Source organism: Medicago sativa, chromosome 8, assembly GCF_051527215.1.
Source record: "Medicago sativa cultivar Bolivia chromosome 8, Bolivia_mono, whole genome shotgun sequence".
Taxonomy (NCBI): Eukaryota; Viridiplantae; Streptophyta; class Magnoliopsida; order Fabales; family Fabaceae; genus Medicago; species Medicago sativa.
Genome location: NC_140756.1, coordinates 71,350,975 through 71,371,482, shown reverse-complemented (window position 1 = coordinate 71,371,482; position 20,508 = coordinate 71,350,975). Strand labels below are relative to the sequence as shown.

The 20,508-nt window shown below is 34.7% G+C and overlaps 2 protein-coding genes and 1 pseudogene across 3 annotated transcripts; 2 read left to right on the top strand and 1 right to left on the bottom strand.

Moving 5' to 3' along the window:
- Positions 1–2,537: 2,537 nt before the first annotated feature.
- On the bottom strand, positions 2,538–5,162 carry LOC146901145 (protein FAR1-RELATED SEQUENCE 5-like). The gene is made up of 3 exons (XM_085737027.1): positions 5,064–5,162; positions 2,642–4,936; positions 2,538–2,552 (listed from the first exon to the last, which is right to left on the bottom strand). Exons 1-3 carry the CDS (start codon positions 5,151–5,153, stop codon positions 2,538–2,540), a joined length of 2,400 nt encoding a protein of 799 aa, XP_085593153.1. The 5' UTR covers positions 5,154–5,162.
- Positions 5,163–8,520: 3,358 nt separating this feature from the next.
- On the top strand, positions 8,521–12,730 carry LOC146901144 (uncharacterized; annotated as a pseudogene). Its single transcript, XR_015022193.1, has 5 exons — positions 8,521–8,787; positions 10,440–10,489; positions 11,640–11,795; positions 11,871–11,982; positions 12,058–12,730. The product of XR_015022193.1 is annotated as an uncharacterized LOC146901144 (transcript).
- A 4,393-nt stretch (positions 12,731–17,123) lies between these two features.
- Positions 17,124–20,118, top strand: ARA12 (Subtilase family protein). The gene has a single exon (XM_085734096.1). The coding sequence runs from the start codon at positions 17,686–17,688 to the stop codon at positions 19,957–19,959; it is 2,274 nt and encodes a 757-aa protein (XP_085590222.1). The 5' UTR covers positions 17,124–17,685; the 3' UTR covers positions 19,960–20,118.
- Positions 20,119–20,508: the final 390 nt, after the last annotated feature.

Sequence of the window (20,508 nt, the reverse complement as noted above, 5' to 3'; positions counted from 1 at the left end):
CTCATACTTCCTTATCTCTCCAGATCTTACTTGTAAGTGACTATTAGTCTTATTCTTCATCTTTATTTCTACAAATCTTCCATGTTATTTCTACAAATCTTCCTTGTTAAAAAAATAACATGACTCTCAATTCTCATTATTTATATATTTATTTAACTATTGAATGATATGGGTGTATTTGAAAGTTTGGGCAATATAATTGGAATTTATTCTTTTACTCACAAAAGAAAATGATTTGATTTTATACATGCATTTGGTTAAATACTACTATTTGGTGGTTGTATTTGGTTATGAATCTTGTGTTTGTGTTTCTATATAAATTTAATCATAACCCTAACCCTAATCAAAATATAAGGACCCTTTTGATTGTTGTTACTAAATGTGGTAGTGGTAATGTGGTAGTGGTTTCTCTTTAAGATTGATTTATAACTGGTTTTTTACTTTGCGACAGGAACAAAAGTGTTGAAAAATGGCTTCTAAGGGAAAGGGAAAGGGAGTTGATGTTGGTGGCACTTCTTACGGCACCAAGAAAAAGGGTATACGTAATGAGAGAGGAATTATTCTGACCTCCGAATCTGAAAGGGAAAGGTACAACATGCTTTCCAACAGAGAAATCTGTGTGAATAGGTATCCCGATCCACGTGCTTTAGAGGCATTCGGGATAAAATCCAATGTTATGACACTCCTTAATAACATAGGTTGGACTGATTTTGTAGGAGAACCGCATTACACCTTTGTAACATCTACACTTGAATTTATGAGTACCCTCTGTTTTGTTCCGGATAGAGAAAATTCCAAAGTTTCATTTAGCCTCGGTAACGTAGAGTACAACATGTCACTTTCTCAGTTTTGTGACAAAATGGGTTTCGCAAGCGCGGGGCTCATTCATGTCTCTCGTAACCGCGTTAATAGGCCTCAAAATTATGACCAACACGAGTTTTGGTCACAAATAACTGGGCGGGGCCATTTTGAATCTAGAACTGCCAAGGCTAGTATGATCCAAAACCCTGTTTTCCGCTATTTACATAGAGTTATGGCCTGCACCATATTCGGTAGGCCAGAAACGGCAACAGTGAGGGCTGATGAGCTATTCATTCTATGGGCTATGGTTAACAACCGTGCTGTAAACACTGGCTACTACCTTCTTAACCATTTGGCATATGTGGCGGCTCAATCCAAAGGTAAGATGATGGCGGGGGGATTGATTAGTTTCATCGGTTGGAAGTTGGGAGCGAAATTGGCAACTGATGAAATTGGCATTGAGGGGAAATACACCATTGATATTGATTTTTGTAAAACTATACATATGGTTAGGGACATAGATGGTGAAGGCAGGAATTTTAGATTGTTGGTATCCGACGAAGATTCAATTTTGTTGCCGGATCCATTGAGAACTGACACAACAAATCTTGCAAACTGGCTTTATAATGATGTAGATCAACAGGTACCTCCAGGGCAGCCTGCACAAGATGAAGAAATGGGTGAGGGGCAACAACCTATGGAAGGAAGGGAAAATGACGATGATTGGCGTCGAAGGATGGAGGATAAGGCTGACAGGACTTATGAGGAGGTTATACTCATCAGACAAATGCTTGCATCACAAATGCGATATCCTCCAGCCGGTCCACAATAATCGACTTGCACCTATTGTACCTTATTTAGCTCTGAACTTCTTTGAAAAATTATCATGTTGTTGTAATTTGTTGTAACTTATTTAGCTCTTAACTTATTTACCTCGTACACATCCATGATGGATACTCTCGTATGTTGTCTAAATATTTAATTTTAATCATGGTTGGTTCAATTGGATGGATATGTGCACTTGCTAGTCCAAAAAAAGTTCAATACAGACATGCTCAAATACCAGATTGTCACACACGACCGTGCCAAATTCACACACGGTCGTGTGTTTAATGCAGGCACACTACATACTATCAGACTGTCACACACGATCGTGTCAAATGTGTGCGCGGTCGTGCGCACCTGCCATTACATAATTAATGAAACAACCAGTGAGTGTATGCACGACCGTGCCAACTACACACACGGTCGTGTGGGTCCCCATATTAAAAAAAACCCTTTTTTACTTTCTTTTTATGCACCTTTTTCAATTTTTTCCGCACATTTTCCCGATTTTGTTATGCAGATTCTGGTACTGCTTAATTATTATAAGATGATGTTTCATATTTGTAGATTTATAATGCTTAAAAACATCGACATAATATTGACATCGAAGTAATCGTAAAACAAACATTTAATTCAAATTGTTAAGTTTTGGTCTCAGTACATACCAAGCCACATACAGAATATTCATAACTTCAAGATAACTACTTTTGAGTTTCAGGGAACTCAAACAACAAAACACACAACGCATAACTTTAAATTTAATACAAATTCTAAACCTGAAGTCTCAGCACACACAAACCTACAAACACGGTTTTAACAAACTACATAAAACAACCAAATTCTTCGATCCACGAACATCTCCACTTTAACAACATTCTTCAAAGTTCAATCTCCTCCATCACTTATCACACTTAATTCAAGTCCTCCTATATTGTCAAAATATATTTAATTAGTTTAAAACTTTGATAAGAATATGGACATTTCTAAGATAATACAATAACAACTTCATACATACCATAGGAACGTTCCACTCGTCATTGTCATCATAAAATTCCTGTTCATGATCAGTTTCTGAGTCTATAGTTGCTCCGTGACGGAACCGACATGACACGCGGTTGTGACCCTTTCCTCCACATACTCCACATTTAGGCGTGTTCCGTTTTTTGTTCGCATTTGCATTTCGAGTTGAAGAATCGGCTGCTGCTCCGCCTCTTTTCCTACGCCGCTGCGGATTACCTAAACTTCTCCCCGTCGCTGGACCCACACCAAACACCTCATCAACTTGACCCATGTTGAATGATTCCAATGTCTCAGTGTGTTTTTCAACCATTTCAATGGTTTTGTGTATATAATCTGGATTGCCACACTTTAACACGGCGTTTGCCATCCTCTTGCAACGCTCCACAAACATAACATACGTAGTTACAAAAGCAGGATCCCGGTGACTTGAACTATTGGCATTTTGTGCATTGATTGCATCTTTAGCACTTTTGGTCCATCGTTCCATCACAACAGTTTCCGGCAATTTTCTTATGTTCATATGCACTAAAACACCTACGACATGTTCACAAGGAATACCAAATGTCTCCAATCTCTTGCACGAGCATTCAAATTTTAATTGTTCTTGACAATATGAAACTGTCCAATGAATGTCATGTCTCGGGTATTTGAAAACATTATAATTATAAATCGAACCATTGCACACAGTTTCTTCGATCTTACAACGACAAGCTCTCTCCAATACAGGCCTAAAAATCTTGAAAACTGACCTTGTGTAGATTTTTGCAGCCGACTTCTCTAAACATTTAAGTTGAGTTTGCAAAACGATTTCACCAAAGGAAGATGCATAATCCGCCTCTATTTCTCTGTATCTCACATAATTAAGCCACCGGATAAAATGATTTAAAAAATCCACCAGATTTGACAACACACTAACATATTTTCCAAATTCAGAATGAAGACCTTCACATCTTGAGGTTGTTCTAAACCCAGCATAGAATGTACCCCGAATGTGGGCAGTTGACCATTGATTCCGCTTCTCATACAGCTCATGAATCCACTTGTTATTTTCTAACCCAAATTCACCGACCAAATTCTCCCACCTACTTTCAAACTCTTCGATATCAATATCACCGAACATACATCGTTTGAACTTCGGGACAAATTGTGGATTTTTGATATTGCTTGCAGCATTTCTTGCCAAGTGCCAGGCACACAAACGATGACGAGCATTTGGAAATACTGTTCTAATAGCATTTCTCATGGATAAATCTCCGTCAGTTATAACCGACACAGGTGCCTTTCCGTCCATTGCCTCAAGAAATTGTTGCAAGAGCCACACGTAAGTTTCCTCGGTTTCATCACTAACAATTGCACTGCCGAATATTACACTTTGATTGTGATGATTTACTCCAGAAAAAATAACCAACGGTGTGTTATATTTAATTTTTTTATAAGTAGCATCAAAAGCCAAAACATCTCCAAACACTGTGTAGTCCATTCGGCTAACACCATCGCACCAAAATAAATGTTGAAGTGATCCATCTTCCTTAACAGTGTGCTTCCAGTACATCATATCGTCCGTACTAGACAACCCCTTCAGAAATTCAATTGCTTCCTCTGCATCAGAACTCTTCGTCTCCCTATCCTTGAATTGCTCATTGTACATGGTCCTTCTTGAATATCCTAGATGTCTGAATCCACCAGCTTGTGAAGCAAAAAAACCATAGATACGTGACGTAGGAATGCCAGCTTTCCTCATTGCTTTCATTTGGTATTTGTCATAATCACTCATCTTTCTATGTGCAGGTAGCATCCCCTCATACTTATTATCCAAAAATGAGTGATTATGAACATCGTCAAACATTTTTATGTACCACCGTTCACTACCGTAGTCAACGTGAACTTGAATTCTTGCCATACACCCACACCTACTAGCTGGCTTCTGCTCTCTTTTTCTAGACGGATTATTGTCATTCCTTGCATCCCGGAAACCTTCTCTATGACAAACAAAGGTTTGTTGAATGGCATCGCCATGCTTGTTCTTAACAACACGGGATCTTCTACCGGCAAATCCGTGCACACAACCGTACCTATTGTAAAACTTGAATGCAACTAGACGATCCGAAAAATGGTACATCATAAAGTCATCATAACTTAATTCCTTGAAATTAATTTTCTCAAGGTCAGTCATGCAATCAACCGCAAATTCATCATCAAAACTGCACCCATACGTCGAATTGTACGTGTCTTCCATATCATCATCCGAGGAACGCACGACACTTTCCGAAGAAGAGCCACTGTCCAAGTCCTGTAGAATATAACATGCTAAATAGCTCAGTAATTGCAAAACCTACAAGCATAATTACCGTACAGTTTTCGCTAATATATGCAACTTCTATAATATTTTAGACAACAATGTAATCACTTGAACATACCTCTGAACCTTCCACACCTACGATGCCTTCCCCGGTTATGTTGCTCACATTTGAAACTTGAAAAATTTCAAGAATTTCACTCATATCCATTTTGATGTTCCTAATGCATACATAAATTGAATTAGACACAATCACTTTTATAGCCAACGGCAGGAAAACTAGGTTGGGTATAGCAGTAGAAGAAAAAAAAAACTTATTCAATGACATTAACTCACACACGACCGTGCCACAAATCTACACGGTCGTGTGTTTGCTTCAGTACAGATCCTACTAGTTTCCAGTGAGTTTACACACGACCGTGTGTTTAATCCGCACGACCGTGCATTACTGCATAAAAGTAAATCTACAATTCGAAAATGAAGAACACACAAGAACAACAACTTCAATGGTGACCATCTTGTTCAAAATGCATTTCTGGTATAAAAACTAGTACTAGTATACAACAAACATACTTCATCATATCTACCAAGCTTATACATACCTTCAAGTTTAAAGATTTCAAAATTCTACCAACACCTTCAATGAATCCAGATCTACAAACCAAACATATATCCAATCTCCAAACTTCAATGGAAAAATGAACTGATATTGAACAATATTGTTGATGGGTAGGTTGGTTGATGGTGAGTGAAAATTTTATGTTAATGGGTAGGTTGAAGAAATGATGGATACTATGAAGAAATGAAGAACAAGATGAAGGACAAGAGAATCAAGGAACCGTAAAAAAAAACAAATAACAAATGTGAGAAACTAATTTGCTATGTGTTGGTGTGAAATTACTACTCTCAATGTTCAAGTTTTGGGGGTGTATACAGAAAAAACAATAAAACCAATATTTCCTAATATAATATGTTTTTTTTTATTAATTATTTATTTTTAGCAGGTCACCTGATCCCACCAAAACCTGCTGCTGCAGGTAAATGCACAACTTGTGTTGTGTGCACAAGTATTGCATTTGTCCATTCTAAATGGGACCTAATTATTGAAGTAAGGTTACAATAAATAAATTTAAATTTAAATTTTGCAAATAGAAAAGCAAACACAAAAGACATTGATACCGTGGAAGTAACTTTTAGCATAAAGTGAAAATATTCCCTAAACAACATAAGTGAAAAAGAAAAAAAAAATCACGGAAGTGAAAATAATACTCCTTCCGTCCCAGAATATCTGATCTAATTTGGTTTTTCATACAGATTAAGAAAAATGTATAAATAAAGGGAAAAGTGAAATATATTATATTGGGAATGATGAAAATAATATTAATTAGAGTTATATTGTATTGGGAATGATGAAAGTTGTATTGAAAATTGAAATGAGTCAGTTATTTTGGGACACTTTTTTTTTGTAAATGAATCAGATATTCCGGGACGGAGGGAGTATTTGATTTGATACATTTACAAAATATCATGATTGCATTAAAAAAATATTAACTTTTAACTTTAATTTTTGAGAAATGATATTTTGACAACCACTTTTTGACAACTTTTGGACAACTTTCTCTCTCATACTCACATGATGTTGTTATCCCCTCTCTTCGTTTTTCTCTCTCCATTGTTTTTGACCAATAAGAAGTGAGAAAAACAAGGTTGTCAACAAAGTTGTCATCAAATGGATGTCAAAATATCATTCCTCTTATTTTTTTTCCACAAGTGAAAGGTCATAGGTGTAAGGTGCGACTTCCAAACTGCATATTTTATTTTAACAAATATTGTTTTTCTTTTTGAGGTGGGAGGGGCTTTTTTAACAAATATTGTTTAACAAAAAATTATTCACATGAATAATTCTCCAAATTTTATTTGACATATGGTATATGACATTGTACATCTATACAACTATATTTTAATGATAAAATGTTAATAATTAATTGTTAAATTTTCTTCAAAAAAATAATAATTAATTGTTAAATTAATTTTTTTTTTATCAGAATGTAAATCTAAAACCTTTAAATTCGTATCCTTTTAAGTTTAGTTGTCCAACCCCGTATTTTTTAATGTTGTTGTACTGCACCGTCATTGGAGCTAAATCAGTTTGGTTACAACTTGTTGTTTTGGTTACAACGATGTTGAAGCAGCAATAAGACACCTCTCACCTATTGAGTGGAATGTGTTTCTTTTATGAGCAAATTTTCTACTAATGGGAGTACAATGTGTAATTTAACCCATATAGAACAAGATTACAAACCACAAATTTAAATTATGTAATATTAAGTACCCCATATTCTATTTATTAACCACCCTAAGCGAGAATCTTGATTTGAGTTATTAGTTTGATTCGGTCAGCTAATTCACCTTAAAAAAATATTTTCTTTCTCATATCCCACAAAGAACAAGCTATTGTTAACCGTGTTAAGTAATTCGTCTTCTTTGAATTCTTCCCTTTGATAGGGGTCTAAATCTAAATTGTAAAAACTTTGTTGTATGTCATTGGAGGTAGGGGATCCCACTTTGATCCCATCAATGACATTGCTCAACCATAACGCATAGACTTATTGTTTTCTTCTTTCTCTTTCAAAAGATCTTTTTGTTTTATTTTAAAATGAGAAACTCACGTATCACATCGTGGTTTGACAATGTCGTGTGACACTCTCAGAGATCCCACTTGTGTGACATTGTGGCTGGAAATGTCACATAACATTTCTCCACTACAATGTCAATTTAGGGGGCTTTACAAATTTGAGTCTGAACTCGCATCTCAAAGGAGCTTAAAATACTCAAAAGATAATGAGCTCCCTTGGGGAAACCCCCTTTTTCATAAGCTCTAAAGTTGTAAGTTCTACGGATGAAATGAAGGGGGCCTAAAATTGGCCTTCTTTTCCATTATTTTGTTCTTTAATTTTTTTCTCAACAAACACTACTAGAAAAAGCTGAGATACCGACGGAATTTAGAGACGGAATTATTTTTGTCTCTAACAGAGACCGAATTAGAGACGGAAAAAAGCTATGGGAGACGAAAATGATAGGTTATGAATTTGTGACGGATTTAGAGACGGAAAATTCCGTTTCAAATAGTTTCCGTCTCTGTGTCCGTCTCTACATAACTAGCTTTATAATCATTGATAAAAAAAGACATTTAGAGACGGAATTTGAAGACGATTTTTTCCCGTGTCTAAAGTATTCCGTCGATATTTCCGTCTCTAAATGGTCAAGTAGTTATTAAAATAGTCAAACTTTTTGTAGAGACGGAATTTATCCGTCTCTGACTATTTCCGTCTCTATATTCCGTGACTAATGAAATTTTTTTATTTTACAGCCATTCACTTTCATTGCCCGCCCAGATTTGTTTTAAAGAGGCCGCCTAGCTTTTGGTTTACACTTTTCCTTTTTTTCTTTAATAATAATATTTAATATAATATAATTAATTATTTTTTGGTGGTGATATATAATATAATAATATAATAAGAATAACTCCCTAAAAAAAAATTAATATAATAAGAATAATAAGAATAACAAAGCCTTTTGCTCTTTCATTCTCACGTTCTCATCACACAGTCACTTTTTCTTTCACCCGGTTCTGCGTTTTGCTCTTTAATGGTTCTCACCACCATCTTACCTCAATTTACTTCCAACAATCTTATTTCTTCAAAGCCCCAATTCATCATTCTCTTCTGTTACCAACACCACACCTCTATATCTTTTCCTCTAATTCTCAATTCCAAACCCTAATTTCAATTATGGGTTACATTACAAAGACAAATCACTTGGAGATTCTTTGGAAAATTTCTTAGGTAATTTCATGTTTATCAATTTCAATTTCTTTTTCATGTACTTTGTTGCTTAATTTCTTATGTGAAGTTTGTAATTTAGATTTTTTTTTCACCTCCCCAATTTATAAATTAGTAAATACGGGTATGTAAATTAGAGTTAAGAAACCCAATTGATAAATTGGAATTGTGAAAAAAAAGGGTTTTTTTTTGTTACAAAAAAAAAAGGATTTATACATGTTCATGATTTCAGAAGCACAGTTAAACATTCAAAACAACAACAGAGTGAGTAATAACACAAATACACGAACACACAAGGTTTTGTTCTTGTTCCTGCGATTCGTAAAATTCACCTTTGTTTCTCGTGATTCTTAATTTCTCTTCTCAACAAGGTACTCTCTGTCAAAAAAAAAAAAAAAAACAAGGTACTCCTCATTGTTTCTTCAAAACGTTTGATCTAAATGGGATTTCCTCAATATTCATTTAGATGTGTGAAAATTGTTTATTTTTATGTTTCTAAATAAAGAAAATAAGCTTGAGCTTTTTCATGTTTCTTCAACTCAAGCTTTTTTTATTTCAATTAATAATAATTAATTAAATCTTATGTTCATTCATGGATCTGGTTCCTTCAATTAATTAATGCTTTTGATTCTCTTAATACCAACTTTAATTTGTTTACTCGCTTAATTACTATATTTTTTTTGTAGTAACTTGCTTCTACTTAATGTGTATCTCTATTTTTTTATGCTAAGTTTTGTATTTACTCACCTGAAGAAATATTAATTGGATTTATATTGTTTAGTTCATTAGATTCGGTGAGATTCTTCAACATTTTCTTTACCAATTTGATATTTATCTTTTGCAGTTGTTTGTACAAAAGTATAATGTATGTACAAAATCTCAGAATGTTTACATTCAATTGTGTCGTTTTCTCAAACTATTATCGGTGTCAACGTGTTAGTGTTGTATCGTGTCCGTGCTTCACATGGTAATGGTGTTATGGGATCAAGGCTTTTCCCTGTTTCAATGCATGTGTATTATGTCATTTTAGTTTCTTAGATACTCTTTTCTATTTTTTTTTTGTAATGTTTTTTCGATGTGAACTTCAGGTTCTTCATCATTCCTTTACTTTGTGGTAATTTTTACATTAGTAAAGGTCTGTGCTTGCCAGTTTTAATGTGTCTCAGGTTACTCAATATAAGTTTTGAAGCACTAACACAAACATTGAAAACGGACATGGCACCCACACTGAAAATGAATTATTTGAACTTAATGAAATGTATTAGTGTCGTGTTGGTGCGTTGAGTTTGTCTACATCAGTAAAGGTTAGTGCGTTGAGTTCAATAGATACAGTGAGATTCTTCAACATTTTCTTTACCAAATTGATATTTATATTTAGTAGTTGTCTGTACAAAATATCAGAACGATTTCATTCAATTGTGTCATTTTCTCAAATTATTATGGATGTCAACGTGTTTTCTCAAATTATTATCGGTGTCAACGTGTTAGTGTTGTATCATGTCGGTGCTTTACAGGGTAATGGTGTTATGGGACGAAGGCTTCTCCATGTTTCATGTGTTTTGTGTCATTTTAGCTTCTTAGATACTCTTATTTTTTTTTTATGTTTTTCCTATATGAACTTCAGTTTCTTCATCATTTCTTTACTATGTTTTCAGGTGTTTCTGCCGGTGTTCAATCTTTTAGGAGTGATTTCGTAAACCTCTAGGTAATTTCAATTGAATATTATTACATTTCTAAATATTTATCTATATGTATGTGTGTCTATCGTGCATTCTGTTCCTATTATTCGTTAATTATGCATTGTTCTATCTAAGTTTAGTCTAGTTTCATTGCTAAGGTTATTTGACTATAATTTTACTACTTACTTGCTTAGTTATAGTATATGGTCTAACTGTACTATCTCTATGCAAAGCGGCAGTGATTTTTTAATATGACCCAAAGGTGAAAAAGTGTTAAATTTAGCCTGTTCAGCATATTCCCCAAGTGAAAAAGCGTTTAACTTAGTCTTTTTGTGTGCTTGTATTCAAACCTTTTAACTATTTCCATTTAAACCCATGAGAATTCCATTGAATATATGTACTATCAAGTATTGGCCATGAAAATACATTATTTTGTTTTTTATGTGTGATAAATATTTTTATTTGGTCCTGACACTTGGAAGTGGTGATAATACATCTTAACCTTAGACATAACTATTGTTTTATGAAAGCTGGAAATTATTCGGTTCCTATTTACTACTTTTGTTACAGTTTTATGTTTTTGATTTTTGTTATTTACCCATTAATCAAGAAGAAGATCATTGATGGTTATTTGCTACCTATATGTATTATGATTGAATGAATTCAATGTTAGTTAGGGTATCCATATGGTACTGAAATTTCTGGTTGTATCTAACCTTTGGTGATTGGTGGAAAATGATTGCTAGTTAGTTATTTTCAGGTGTCATATTTTGAGATTAGACTCTAGCTATTTACGCAATATCATATTCTAGCTAGTAATATAAACTTGAAATGAGATCCATAACACAAAATAATTCTAGTTTGGGTGCTTAATGTCATATTCAAATAGCGTTTTCAAGATACAAAACAGTCATATAAAAAACAGTCATGGAATTCTGTAATTAGCCTTTTTTTCTAATATACAAAAAAGTTAGATACAGACATTGCATCTGTTGCAATGAATATTGTGTCCTTGTGATGTGGATTTATTTTTAATTCGTACCAATTATTATAATTCATTGCCTATCTTAAAAATCAAACATCTATTTTCCCACAAAAATCTCATATATATTCATATGTTAATGTTGCATTAGGAGTTGAGTTGTTGAACATGATTAATTTTCGGCATTTTTGAAGGATTGGTGTAGACAACTTGAAACAGTTGGAGGTTAAATGGGAAGAAGAGAAATGACAAAAAAATTCTATGACTAATAAACAAAATAGGCAGTCTAAAGTTGGACACAATGTGCATAGTGGAGGATCCATATCTGCTAGAGTGCATAGAAAAAAATGGTTAGTGATTCTTTTTGTTTGAATTACAATGTAAATATGTTCATACTAACTTGTTGTTTGCTGGTTATGTTTTAGAGAGTGGAATTGGATAGGGAACCAACATGGTTTGAGATTTACGATAAACTTCATAGACCAAAAGGGAAACCAGATGGGTGGTTTAATGAAACACAAGCTAAGATAGCTGCATGTATGCACGCGTTTTTTATTTTATTTTTTCTCATATATCTAAATTATATTACTAATAGTAACTCTTTTTTGCAAGAAATATACCAAACTCAAACGTTTGAGAAACACTCTCAAAGTGGTGATATTAGTAGTCAACAACCTACTGAAGAAATTGACAATGATATTTATATGGAAATTGTTGGAGGCATTAACAAGAAGGGGCGCATATTTGGATTAGGATCTCAAGCTGTTGTTGTCAAAGAATCTTTGAGACCATCGCCTTCAATTTCTACCGATGTAGCTTCTTCGAAAAAAGTTGCTTCTATGGAGGCTAAGATTGAAGCATTAACTGCTGAACTTGAAAAGAAAAATCTTGAACAAGAAACGCTAAAACTGAAGATGGAGCGCTTGGAGCAAATGATTGGGAATATTGTGCCTAATATGAACACTTCAATTCAGCCGGAAGGAGAAGGTGATAATGGTAACAACGAGATAGATGACCTTTAGCTTGGTAGCTTTTATTTTGGTATCTTTTGTTAGATCAAACATATCATGGTCTTTTATATTTTAGACAACTCTATGTTGGTAACTACTAAGTAGATTGATGGTAAACTTATCTTGGTAACTACTAGGTGGATTGATGATAATATTTAGTTTGGTTACCTTTAATATTTTGTTTTTATGAGTGTACTTTGTCCCATCTCCTAACTTGATGGGTATCAAAATTATTGACATTCTTGAGTTAGAGTTAAATGTAGCAATATTTTAAACATTGTTTTAGCACTAAACAGGGAGAATATTGAGGCAAATATATTATAAAAAAAATAATACATTTTAGAGACGGAATTTCAGTTGTCTCTGTTGAGACGGAATATTAATTAATAGAGACGGAAATTTTAACCTTTGTGACAACATTTTAGAGACGGATTTTGTATATTGGAGACGGTATTTTCCGTCTCTGCAGAGACGGATTTTTCTTAACGTTCAGCAAAGTTTGGGTGACGGATTCTATTTGTTAGAGACGGTTTTATTCCGTCTCTGATCAGAGACGGAAAATGAAAGTTCGTCTTTAAAGGGTTTAGAGACCACAAAAACAACGACAGACCTAGTTCCGTCTCTGATTCCGTCTCTAACACGTATAGAGACAGATTTTTTTCATTTTAGAGACGGATTTTGCCCGTCTCTATTCTCAATTTTTTTAGTAGTGAAAAAAAATTTAAAAATTTCCAACAAATTTTTTTTCTAAAAAAATTATAGAGTGGGGCCATGAGTTGGCCCTCAATATGATCCATCAATAAACAACAAAAGTGGGTCTAGGGCTAATACAAATTCATTCAAGAGAGGGCAAAAAATATGGAACTTCATACGGCGCCTAATAAAAGTGACTTTTCTAGGACATTTTTTGAGATAATAGATTCCCTCAAATGAAATTTTCTCCATTTTTTAAATTTTTTACATCTACACTAATAAACATGAGATAGAAAAAGAGATATAATATTAAGATATTAAATATGTGATTGAGATGTAACAATTTTTTTTGGTGGTGGCCGGGGTTTGAACCCCGGATTTTTTGGTGGTGGTCGGGGTTTGAACCCCGGACCTTACATATACTATGCATTGTCCATACCAACTGAGCTAAGCCCACGAGGAGATTGAGATGTAACAATTGAAAAAAATGGAAAGAATTCCACTTGGGAGAATTTATTCCCCTTTTTTTACTGCTATAATTGTAGGGAACCATCTCAATCCCCAATCACTGGCCTGGTAAATGTCACAACATACCAAATGAGAAAAAGGGCAGGTTAAAAATAAGTGGTTTATTTCCTCCTCTTCTCCAAAGCAAAACACACATGAAGTTCCAAGATTGGGATTGATAATATCTCTATGTTTCACACCTTTAGACGAGTTGGAAGGCCTCCCATGAACATTCTCCATGCTAAAATCTGCAACTTAAAGGAAACACATGACTTCCACTGCTTCTTAGAAATTTGACTTGGTAGTTGGTACCAAGGGTGCATTAATAGAATCTAACATCACCACCAACCGAATATATTCACCTCATTAGATTATATTTTTCATTCTCTGTCGTGTATCAATATCCACTTATATGTTCTATATGAAAATAGTAACCTGAACCTCCCACAGCAACAACAAAGTTCTTTCATGATCGTATTATCCCATTCAAACATATGTTGCCTTCAATCTAGCGAAATGTTTAAATATGATCCCTCTCATACATGATCACATTAGCAACAACCGTTTCTTTCGCCGTGAATAGATTCTACGTCCATGGGAAAGGTCCTTGAAGGCCTGAGGACCACACCAAGTTTTTTTTTTTTTTTTTGTTAAAACAAGATATATACACCAATTATGTCAATCTTATGTGATAACGAACCAGTAAACCAAAGGGGGGGTGATTATCTCAATTACAATACCGAATCTCGTCACCAAATCATGCAACTATAATTACCGCCCATTTTACTTTGGGAATTGATGGATGCAGCGAAAATAGTAGCAACTATAATCCGCACAATTTTACCAAAGCTTGAAATTGGAAAGAAAGAAAAAAATATGTATCTCTACGTCTCAAATTCTTTTTGTTTTTTTTTAATCTTAAATTCATTTATTAACCAAGTAATTGAGATTATGAATAATACATTAATGAAAGGAGTAATTATTTGTTTTTTTTGGTACAGTTATTTGAGTTTTTTTTAGATAGACGAAATGACAAAGTCATTGTCCTCGTGAGCTTAGCTCAGTTGGTATGGACAATGCATAAAATATGCAAGGTCCGGGGTTCGAACCTCGGCCACCACCAAAAAAAAAAGACAAAGTCATTATAAACTCATACACGTAAGTTGAGATGTCAATTCAAACTGTAATCATAGTGTCAAGTCTAGCAATTTCGGTATTTTTTGCCAGTTGAGCTAGGATTAGTAGACCAAGGTTCGAACCGCAATCATAGTGTCAAGTCTAGCAATTTCGGTATTTTTTGTGAGTTGAGCTAGGATTAGTAGACATCATTTGATTTTTTTTATATGACCAACATTGAAAATTTGCCATGGTCAAAACAATTAAGATTTGTTAGAACATCTCCAATTAAAAATTCTTTATTTAACAAAGACCTCAACCTATCAATGACCCCATTGAAGGAAGAAAAAAAAATAGGGTGCATATTAGCCATTGGCAATTACCTACAATCAAAATAAAAAAGAAAAAATAGATAAAATTTGGTCCCACTATCTCAAATTCCTGTGATTTTTGCCCTCTTTAATTTTTTTTTAATACACACATTAAAATACATATTAGTGGGACATATTTAATGACTCTTTTTTTTTTTTTGAGTCTTTAACATTGGTGTCATTGAGTCTTTAACAAATAATTTCATTAAAAAATTATAAATAAGTGATAAGTACATGTGTGACCCGTATAAAGACTCTTTTTAATTTAATCGGCACTCTAACATTTTATGTTAAAGTTTGAATTTTGGTATTTAGTTGCAATTATATTAAATTTATTGATTATATAGCCAACATTAAGCTTCAATTTATGAATAAAAGTTTGTTTCATTTTTATTATTAATACATTATGTGTTAAAATCATTTTTGTGATTGCACTCTGAGGTGATTTCAAAGAGTTAAGACACGGTTTGTGTGTGTTTAGTTTCGAGGTAACAAATTGATCTTAAATGAATAAATTTTGGTTAAAAAGTGAGTTGAATGTAAAATAATTTATGTTTGGAGTATTATATATTTATGACAAAGTGGATGAACAATAAATTACAACATATATCAAATTAATCGCAGAAGCCAAAAATTACAAAATTTAATTCCAATTACAATCAAACCAACATCATCAGACTAACTTAAGTGGATTTCATTTTTTATTTAAAAGATCAAAACATGTCAAAATCAATTTTACAACTTTACAATCAATTTTAACCCTTCAAATACTATCTCCGTCTCTATTTATAATTGTTATAACACTTTTTACAAAGATTTAGAAATGTTTACAGTTTAAGTGATGTGAATAATTTTTCTATAAATTTTACTAAATCATCATTTATGTAGGGCAAATCAAGAGCCATGTAGCCCTAGTTCCGGATTATATTTTATTTTGAATAAATAATATTAAATGTAGGTAGAAATTTGTTGAGTCTTCTATATATGGATAAACATATGCTTATCTAAAAAAAAATGGATAAATAAATCTTTGAAAAGAGCCTTATAACAGTGACAAATGAAATGCTATGGACCGGACTTTTAAGGCTTGTCTAAACTCAATATCACATCACCGCCTCTCATATTATGATTCATTTTAAACCTAATCTCACCTCAAAAAAATACTAACTTGAACGTCAAAATATTTATAGATACATTCACATTATACATATCAATGATGTGGATTCCGACCAAACAACACTATTCAAGAATGAGTGCGAAATCATTCTAGTCCGTGATTGTATTTTTGCTATAATTAGCATTTCTCTATGATTAGATGTCCCTTGTTTTGAGGCTTGAACTTGCTTACTTCTAACTTTAACTTCTTGAATCTAATCTAAACTTTTGTATTGGCAACAATGACACTCAATGGCGTAATTAGCCATTGATAAAGTTTTTTTATTTCCAAAAATTGAGAGCCGTGGATATGCACTAATACTATGCAGTGTCTTGGATACGCACTGAAGTTAAAATAACTTGTACGCGTAATCTATCGTCAAAGATATGCTACTGATTAAAGGTGAGTATATTTCCAAATTCACATTTCAGTTTCACAACACAAATAAAGTCTGTGTATTTATATAAAAAAGGAAAGTAATAAAGCCCGTGAACATGAATTCTTCATTTTCGTACAATACCAATGACCGTCAGTTTCATATCATAGCTAAATAAGCATAAAAGTTGAAGAAAAAATAGACTCAGTTGGTTGGCATGTACTGAAAAACAAGTAGCTCCAAAATTAAAATCTTTCTCATTTAATAAGGTTAAGAGAGGATTGTCTAATGTCCACTACATATAAATACCCGTGAATCGCAATGCGTATTTTACAATTTTTTTTGCGGCTTCAACCTTATCTCTTTAATTTCTTTAACACGTACACTAAGCATGCACCATTGATAATTTTTAAAATAAAATATCAACAAACAAAGAGACACAGTTGAGACTTGAGAGTTCAACTTTATTCATTCAAGAAAGTAGGTAAAAAATTGGTGTATGAAATAACGTTTGGGGAACGTGATTATGTGACACAACGCCTGTACTAATGTACTATTGTCGTGTTAAAAAGCCTAAAATAACTTATGTTTTTTCAGTAAAATCAGAAAAAGAAACATAGAAAGAAAATAAGTCACGCACTTGTTACAAGTTACAACGGATATATACGTACACTCTTCACATGTGAAATGAAGTGAAGCAATCAAAATCAAAAATATATATTGAATTAAATCAACAAAGTTAGATGGTGCCATCGTTACTTCCACTTTCTCCACTCTCTCTCTTTCTTCATCTTTTGTCTTAACGCAATTATTTCTAAGAATCAAACAACCACCCACCGCTATTACCTTACCTTTTTTCACACTTTGGTGGGAACAAAAGTTACAAAAACTCTGCATTAAAATACTGCTTTCACTAAAGTAGTAGTGTTATATTATCCATTAATCCATTCTCTACCCTCATCCAATCTCATTCTAAAATCAAGAGGGTGAGAAGAAAAAAATATCCTAACCATGAAGTTCTCATTTCACAGATCTTTCCCTGTAGCAATCTTGGTTTTGTTTATGGGTCTATGTGATGCATCTTCTTCATTGAAGAGCACTTACATAGTCCACATGGCAAAATCTGAAATGCCAGAGAGTTTTGAGCACCATACTTTGTGGTATGAATCATCTTTACAATCTGTATCTGATTCAGCTGAAATGATGTATACTTATGAAAACGCGATCCATGGATTCTCCACCAGGTTAACACCAGAAGAAGCCCGTTTGCTTGAGAGTCAAACGGGGATTCTTGCGGTGTTACCTGAAGTGAAGTACGAGCTTCACACAACAAGAACTCCTCAGTTCCTTGGTCTTGACAAAAATGCAGAAATGTTTCCTGAGTCAAGCTCAGGAAACGAGGTTGTCGTCGGTGTTTTAGACACTGGTGTTTGGCCTGAAAGCAAGAGCTTCAATGATGCTGGATTTGGACCTATACCCACAACATGGAAAGGCGCGTGTGAAACAGGTACAAATTTCACAGCTTCAAATTGCAACAAAAAGTTGATAGGAGCAAGGTTCTTTTCAAAGGGAGTTGAAGCCATGTTAGGTCCTATTGATGAAACCACAGAATCCAAATCTCCTCGAGACGACGATGGCCACGGCACTCACACCTCATCAACAGCAGCAGGCTCAGTCGTTCCCGACGCAAGCTTATTCGGTTACGCATCGGGAACGGCGCGTGGGATGGCCACACGCGCTAGGGTTGCTGTTTATAAAGTTTGTTGGAAAGGTGGTTGTTTTAGTTCCGACATTTTGGCCGCTATTGACAAAGCTATTTCGGACAACGTTAATGTTCTGTCACTTTCTCTTGGTGGTGGAATGTCTGATTATTTCAGAGACAGTGTAGCTATTGGTGCTTTTTCTGCAATGGAGAAAGGAATTCTAGTTTCTTGTTCAGCTGGAAATGCTGGTCCAAGTGCTTATAGTCTCTCTAATGTTGCTCCATGGATTACTACAGTGGGTGCCGGTACTCTTGATCGTGATTTCCCCGCTTCTGTTAGTCTCGGTAACGGACTTAACTACTCCGGTGTGTCGCTTTATCGAGGCAACGCTCTACCGGAGTCTCAGTTACCGTTGATCTACGCGGGGAATGCTACTAATGCTACCAATGGGAATTTGTGTATGACGGGAACTTTATCACCGGAGTTGGTTGCCGGGAAGATTGTATTATGTGACCGTGGGATGAATGCTAGGGTTCAGAAAGGAGCTGTGGTGAAAGCAGCCGGAGGATTGGGTATGGTTCTGAGCAACACAGCTGCGAACGGCGAGGAGCTTGTGGCGGATACTCATCTTTTACCGGCCACTGCGGTCGGTGAAAGAGAAGGCAATGCAATCAAGAAGTACTTATTTTCCGAGGCAAAACCAACTGTGAAGATTGTGTTTCAAGGAACTAAGGTTGGAGTTGAGCCTTCACCGGTTGTCGCGGCGTTTAGCTCTCGTGGACCTAATTCGATCACTCCGCAGATCTTGAAGCCTGATCTAATAGCACCAGGTGTCAACATCTTAGCGGGGTGGTCGAAGGCGGTAGGTCCCACTGGCTTAGCCGTTGATGAGAGACGTGTAGATTTTAACATTATCTCTGGTACATCCATGTCCTGCCCTCATGTGAGTGGTTTAGCTGCTTTGATTAAATCGGCTCATCCTGAATGGAGCCCAGCTGCTGTTAGATCAGCTCTCATGACAACAGCTTACACAGCTTACAAAAACGGCAACAAATTGCAAGACAGCGCAACTGGAAAACCTTCTACACCGTTTGATCATGGATCAGGACACGTGGACCCTGTTGCAGCCCTTAATCCTGGTTTGATTTATGATTTAACAGCGGATGATTATCTAGGTTTTCTATGTGCTTTAAACTACACAGCAACACAAATCACATCTTTGGCAAGAAGAAAATTCCAGTGTGACGCGGGTAAAAAATACAGTGTGTCTGATCTTAATTACCCTTCTTTTGCGGTTGTTTTTGATACCATGGGTGGGGCCAACGTAGTCAAACACACGAGAATCCTCACAAACGTGGGACCCGCAGGTACATACAAGGCTTCTGTAACATCGGATTCAAAGAATGTGAAAATAACGGTTGAGCCTGAAGAGTTAAGTTTCAAAGAAAATGAGAAGAAAAGTTTTACTGTAACGTTTACTTCTTCGGGTTCGACCCCTCAGAAGTTGAATGGGTTTGGAAGGTTGGAATGGACTAATGGAAAGAACGTGGTTGGAAGCCCAATTTCGATTAGTTGGGATTAATTTAATTATTATTATTATTATTATTATGAAACATTAATAAAACCATTTTAGTATAGGTTGATCAAAGGTTCATCACTTGCTCGAAGAGGGGTGTGTCTTGATTGGCTATTTATTATGTATTTTTATTTTGTTATATAGTATTTGAATTTGCAAAGAAAATGTGTTTATTCAGCTTGAGATTGATTAATGATAGCTGAGAATGGGACCATGTGTTTGGTTGGGTGGGTGGATCTGTTTGTTCCCTAGGGAAACAGTGAGGGAAATGAACTTTCCTTTTATGTGTCTTCAAGTGTATATCATTGAACAACATGACCGTTATGTGCTATTGGCTAATTTAATTTAACTATTATTCCCTCCGTGTCATATATACCTAAACACCTTTTTATTAGAGACAAATGGTGTTTACATATAGGCACGGAGGGAGTATGTTAGACTTTCCATTTCTTTTTTTGAAGAAACTAAACTAGCCCACCTAAATTGGCACCGAATGGAATCGAACCTGAGACCCTTAAGGAGAAACACACTCCCAGATCCCAAATTAATACCACC

Bases quoted from the DNA above. Each gene is read 5' to 3' on its own strand.
- ARA12 (XM_085734096.1), top strand. From the start codon at position 17,686: ATGAAGTTCTCATTTCACAGATCTTTCCCTGTAGCAATCTTGGTTTTG.
- LOC146901145 (XM_085737027.1), bottom strand. From the start codon at position 5,153: ATGGATATGAGTGAAATTCTTGAAATTTTTCAAGTTTCAAATGTGAGC. The intron at 4,937-5,063 runs GTATGTTCAAGT...TATATTCTACAG, and splicing joins TAGGTGTGGAAGGTTCAGAG to GACTTGGACAGTGGCTCTTC.